The sequence below is a fragment of the Chrysochloris asiatica genome, unplaced genomic scaffold (genome assembly GCF_000296735.1).
Source record: "Chrysochloris asiatica unplaced genomic scaffold, ChrAsi1.0 scaffold00010, whole genome shotgun sequence".
Classification (NCBI taxonomy): domain Eukaryota; kingdom Metazoa; phylum Chordata; class Mammalia; order Afrosoricida; family Chrysochloridae; genus Chrysochloris; species Chrysochloris asiatica.
In genome coordinates, this window is record NW_006408528.1 from 33,658,439 (window position 1) to 33,664,805 (window position 6,367).

The window sequence follows — 6,367 nt, forward strand, 5'->3', positions numbered from 1 at the left end:
AAGAGCTCCTTGTTATTTTTAAGTGTAGTCAAATCCATTCTGACTCACAGCGAAACTGTATAGGGTTTCCAAGGAGTGGCTAGTGCATTTCAACCACCACCCTTAAGGTTAGAAGTCCAGTGCTGATCCGATAGCACCGCTTGAGGCTTTTTAAAGGACTCTAATCTTTATTGAAGCAGAAAGCCTTATCTTTGTCTCATGGAGTGGCTGGTGGGTTTAAACTACCAACTTTGTGGTTAGTAGTCCAGTGCTTACCCTGCAGCACCACCAGTCACCACCAAGTGACTTTTTTTCTCTAAATTTGTGATCATACTTCAATTCCTCCCTTCCTGAGGATCCCTTCATAGTCCTATCCCAATCTCAGGTCTTATCTTTCATCTTATCTTCTCCAGATGCCTCAAGGAAATAACATGTTTTCCACTATTTACATTACTTTTATCTTCTGTTAACTCCTCACCCAAAGGCATGTACTGTCTTCTAATTTCTCTTTCTACTTATACTTTTTCCAAAAGATCATAAGATTGGTTTAAAATTTTTATTAAATGAAAAACCATAGTGTAAACATTTATGTGAAGATTAAATATAATAAATGTTCATACTTAAGTAATTTAATGCATTTTCAATCAGAATTCCAAGTTAAAAAAAAAAGAATTAGCAATTTTAACACTGTTGTTATTGTTAAGTGCCACCTGAGAGGGCTCAGACCCATAGCTACCCTGTATAGGGTTTTCAAGGAGTGAGTAGTAAGTTTGAACCACTGACCTGAAGTTGGAACCAACTTTGCAGTGTAGCTCATTAACCCACAGCGCCACACCAGGACTCCAATTTTAACATTGTTGTTTGTTGTTGTTAAGTGCCGTCGAGTCGGTTTCGACCCGTAGCGACTCTGAGCAGGGTTTCCGAGGCTGTAAATCTTTACGGTAGCAGATCGCCTCATCTCTCTCCCACGGAACAGCTGGTAGTTTCGAACTGCTGACCTTGCAGGTCGCAGCCCGATTCGTAACCACTATGCTACCAGAGCTCCTTAAGATGACGAAAATGCAAAAGACTTGAAAATATTACGGGAAAGAAAGAGGAGGTACTAGGCCTTCCAGATACTAGCTCATATCCTAGAGCAACCGATAACAGTCATACATAAAGTTGTTGTTGTTATGTGCCATGGAGTCGGTTCCGACTCATAGCGACACTGTACAGGGTTTCCAAGGCTGTAAATCTTTACGGGAGCAGAAAGCCTCATCTTTTTCCTGCGGAACAGCTGGTAGTTTCAAACTGCTGTCCCTGAGGTTCGCAGCCTGATTCGTAACCACTACACTACCAGAGCTCCATTATACATGAAGTACTAGTATAAAATAAAAATCAAATCAGTAAAACAAATAAATATATAAGAAATAGAACTGATTATAGAATCATATACTCTCTCTGTAGCGTAGTGCTTACGAATCAGGCTGCTAACCTCAAGGTCGACAGTTCGAAACTACAAGCTGTTCTGCAGGAGAAAGATGAGACTTTCTGCTCCCATAAAGATTTACAGCCTTGGAAACCTTGTGCAGGGTCGCTATGAGTCGGAACAAACTCCAGGGTACTTAACAACAACAACAACAAATAATTACAAAATAACATCAGAAGCTAAGTGGTTTTGATTAATCTATTAAAAGAAAGAAATCATTGACAAAGGGGGAAAATATATATGTGTTTGTGTATATGTATATATATAGTCCTGATATGGCACTGTAGGATAAGCACTGGACCTCAAGGTCAGTTTGAATCACATGGTTGACAGTTCAAACTCACCAGCACTCCTTAGAAACCCTAGACAGGGTTGCTATGAGTCAGAACTGATGCGATGGCACTTAATACCACCACCACTGTATAGTTTTAGTTGCAATTTAATGTCCTTGCAAGTTTTATCAAACATTCCGCCTTATTAAAACTACCTCCTCTTTTGGCTTGATACTGCCTCCTCCTTTTTCACTACTTCCGTTTTAAATGCTTCTTCTTAGTGCACCCTGAAATTGAATGGAAAATTATATGTGTAAATGTGCACAGACAAGAGGTAAATTAAGAACATCCCTGAGGTGCAATAAAAAGTCGATGAGTACCTACACTTCAGAGCTAGCGAGCAATGTAAAGGAACAGAGTGGTCTTAAGATTTTGAATAGAGTACATAACCTGTGGTGGTGGTGGTTATATGCCATGGAGTCGGTCCGGACTCATAGCAACCTTGTACAGGGTTTCCGAGGCTATAAATCTTTACGGAAGCAAAAAGCTTTATCTTTCTGCTGTGGAATAGCGAGTAGTTTCGAACTACTGACCTTGAGGTTAGCAGCCTGACTCATAACCCCTATGCTACCAGAGCTCCTTATATATACCCTGTAGGTTTATTAAAATTTTTGTTGTATTTTGTAAGAGAGTTATGGATATGATGTTATCAAAGAAAGCTTTAAGTTTTAAATCTTTATGATCTAAAGAATGGTAGAACATTTTCAACATTAGGAAATTTCAGAGTGCAAAGACCCAACATTTTTTTTTTTTCTGGTATCAAAACTTTTGACGTTTTTTTCCCTCTCTTAGGGTATCTTTCCTTTTCTTCGACTCTGCAACAAGCCTCTTTAAACTGTTTAAATGAGAATGTCCTTGGCCCAGAGAGTACTACTCACCTGGCTTTTCACATTACTCTTCTTGATCATGTTGGTGTTGAAACTGGATGAGAAGGCACCTTGGAACTGGTTCCTCATATTTATTCCAGTCTGGATATTTGACACTATCCTTCTCGTCATGCTGATTGTGAAAATGACTGGGCGGTGTAAGTCTGGCTTTGACCCTCGACATGGATCACACAATATTAAAAAAAAAGCCTGGTACCTCGTTGTTACTTAAATTAGCCTTCTGCCTTGCACTGTGCGCTAAACTGGAACAGTTTACTACCATGCATCTGTCCTATGTCTTCATTCCTTTATGGGCCTTACTGGCGGGGGCTTTGACAGAACTTGGATATAACGTCTTTTTTGTGAGAGACTGACTTCTAAATGCATCATCTCATTTTTATTGTATTCAACAAGCTATCATTATAAAGTGTTCGGAATATTTACAAGTTTCAAGAATACTGAGAAAAGATACCAAGTGTAGTTTTGTACTACTTCCATAAAATGGGTTTGGTGAATGAATCATGGACTTCTAATTAACCCCAAAATGTAGTTATTCAATATTTGAGTTATTAATGTCCTTATCTATATGTAAATAAAGTTTGTTTTGGACCTACCTCATCTTTCTATCTGACTCCTGAATAATCTATGTATGTGATCAGTATCTTCAGTAAGTTAACAGACAGCTTTTAATTATTGAAGTACTTTAATATAACATGGCCCCAGTGTTACCAAAATAAATGGTACTTGTGCTTCTAAATTATGAAGGGAAAAAACACTAGTTACTGAAATAGTTATGGATGTCACTTCATGTTTACAATCAGAAAACAGGAGAGACCCAGACCATGAAAACAGGCATCCTGCTTAGTAGAGGGTCAGCAAAAAAACGGAAGACCCCCAAAGAGGTGGATTGACACAGTGACTGCAACAATGGGCTCCAAAGACAGTTGGGAGGCTAGTGCAGGACCAGCAGTTTCTCTCCTGTTGTGCAGAGTCCTTAAGACTCCAAGTCCACTCATTGGCACCTAACAATAACAAGTTAATTGTTACCTCTGCCTTCTGTTTGGGACAGCTGAATTAGAAGTGACATGAAATTAGAAACCGCTTCTTCCTAAAGTTGTAAGTGCTGTCAAGTCAGTCACAACTCCTAGTAACCCTGCATAGGCTTTCCAAGGAGTGGCTGGTGGATTTGAACCACCAATCTTGGGTTAGCAGTCCCCATAAATCCTGGTTTGGTCAGGACAGACCACTTTATGCCTGTTGTCCTGGCATCCTAGGGAGTAGTTAGCACTGAACTATCATTTAAAAAGTGTTCACAAGGTCCACAGTTCAAACCCATTAACTCCCCTTGGGAAAATGAAGTTTTCTGCTCCCATAAAGGTTTATAGCCTTAGAAACTATACAGCATTGCTTTGGGTTGAAATCAACTCGATGGCAGTGAGGTTTTGGTTTATTCTTAGGAAGGTCTGGTAGCACAGTGTGTTAAGAGTTGGGCTACTAACCGAAAGGTTGGTGATTCAAACCAACCAGTTGCTCCATAGAAAAAAGATGAAGCAATCTGCTTCCATAAAGATTTCCAGCTTCAGAAACCCTAGGAAGCAACTCTACTCTGTCCTATAGGGTCTCTCTGAGTAGGAATCAACTTGGAAGTGGTGGATTTGATACGGTTTTAACCCTTAGAAAGGAGCCCTGCCATCTAAGGTGTAGCCACTGGTCTCTCCATGTGTTGAAGAATGAAGAGTGATTAAGAACTGAAGAGGCTTGGAATAAATTAGTATAATGGACTAATAGAACATCAGTCTCCATGACTCTGAGACCAGAAGAATTAGATGGTGCCCACCTACCACTATCAACTGTCCTGAATGGAATCACATTAAAGAGCCCTGGATAGAATGGGAAAAAATGTGGAATGAAACTGAAAATTACTTAATTAAGAAATACAGGTTTACTGGTCAGAAAGGGACTGGAAGAGCCTGAGACTATGACCTAGACCACCCTTCAGGTCCAGAAAGTAACTTACCCTTTGGCCCAATTTTCAGCCAAGCAGTTAATAGGTTTATAGGAGGGGTGGGGGCGGGTGTCAACAACACTAGTAAGGTATAATCACCATGGAATAGTCATTCAAAATCAAAAGGGTAACATTTTCCTAAAGACAAAGTTGAGAAGGGATGGGAAGATGGGTGGAATGGAATCCTAGGGAGGAAGCGGGATAACTTGTTGCATGGAAGGAATTGCAATCATTGAGATGAAATAAAGTGTTTGATTTCTTGAATGTAAAGCTGATGCTCTTGTCGGTAAACCATCACTCAATTCACAGTAAAAAGTTTTAAAAAGAAAAAGAAAGGAGCCCTGTTGGAACAGTGGCTAAACACTCAGCTGCTAACTGAAACAAGTTCAAACCCACCAGCTGCTCTGAGGGAGAAAAATGTCCCTGCCAAGATTGTTGTTAAGTGCCATCGAGTCAGTTCCAACCCATAGCGATCCTGTATAGGGTTTCCAAGGAGCAGCTGGTGAGCTTGAATCACCAACTTTGCAGTTCAAATGGCTTTGCAGTCTGGCGCATTAACCCACAGCGCCACACCGGGACTCCAAGATTACAGCTTTAGAAATACTAGGGGACAGTTCTACTCTGTCCAACAGTGTCATTAAGAGTCAGAAGCAACAGCAACAGGTTTGGTTTGGTTTTTCATTCTTAGAAGGGTATTAGTTTGAAAAATTAAATGATCACCCTACCAAGGTTCTTACGAGTGTGGCACTGTAGGATCAGCACTGGTCTGTTAACTACAAGGTCAGCAGTTCAAACCCACCAACCCCTCTTTGGAAACCTTATACAAGGTCGCTAGAAGTCAAAACTAACTAGCAGACACTAAACAAAGATTGGATTGGCATCCTGATGTGGCACTGTAGAATAAACACTGGATTGCTGACCACAAATTTGGCAGTTCAAACCTACCAGCCACTCCTCAGAAACCCTGTGGAGGGTCACTATGATTCTGAACCAACTTTACAGCACTTAACAACAACAGAGATAGGATTGAGAAGGATGCTTGACATGGCAAACTGAATAGTCAAGGCTTAGTCAGATCATCCTACTCTGAAAAATCCAAACTACTTGGTGTGGCACTGTATGCTCAAACTTAGAAACCCTAAGGAGGTCCTCCTTGGAAACCCTAAGGAGGGTCGCTATAAGTCGGAACCAACTCAACAGCACTTAAGAACAACAAACAACTTACCTGAAGTCTGGTGTAGTGCTGTAGGATAATAACTGGACAGCAAGGTCAGTTTGAACCAAAGGTCAGTGGTTCAAACCCATAGGCCGCTCTTCAGAAACCCTATACTGAGTGGAAACTGTCTCAATGGCATTTAACAAGAACAACAACAAACTATTTGGTTTCTGTAATATATCATTTGTTCTGGTTAAGTTCTGTTCAGTTCCGACTCATAGCAATCCTGTACACAGTTCTTGAGGCTAAAAGCCTCCTGTTTCTCCTGTGGAGCGGCTGCTGAGATTGAACCACTGACTTTGTTCATAGTCTAGTGCTTATCGTCCAGAGTAACGCACCCAATCTACCATTGTTGTTACGTGACGTTGACAGTTGTTAAGTGCAGTTCTGACTCATACTGACCTTGTGTAGGTTTTCCTAGGAGTGGCCAGTGGGTTTGAACTGCTGACTTTGCTGTTCAGACAAACGTTGCAGTCCAGTGCTTCTTACAGCGCCATACCA

The 6,367-nt window shown here is 40.7% G+C and overlaps 1 protein-coding gene across 1 annotated transcript; it reads left to right on the top strand.

The window, feature by feature from the left end:
- The first annotated feature begins 2,622 nt into the window (after window positions 1-2,622).
- TMEM60 (transmembrane protein 60) lies at window positions 2,623-3,019 on the top strand. Its single transcript, XM_006878234.1, is given in 2 exon segments — window positions 2,623-2,867; window positions 2,869-3,019. Coding segments are annotated over 2 exon segments (396 nt in total).
- The last annotated feature ends 3,348 nt before the right edge of the window (window positions 3,020-6,367 follow it).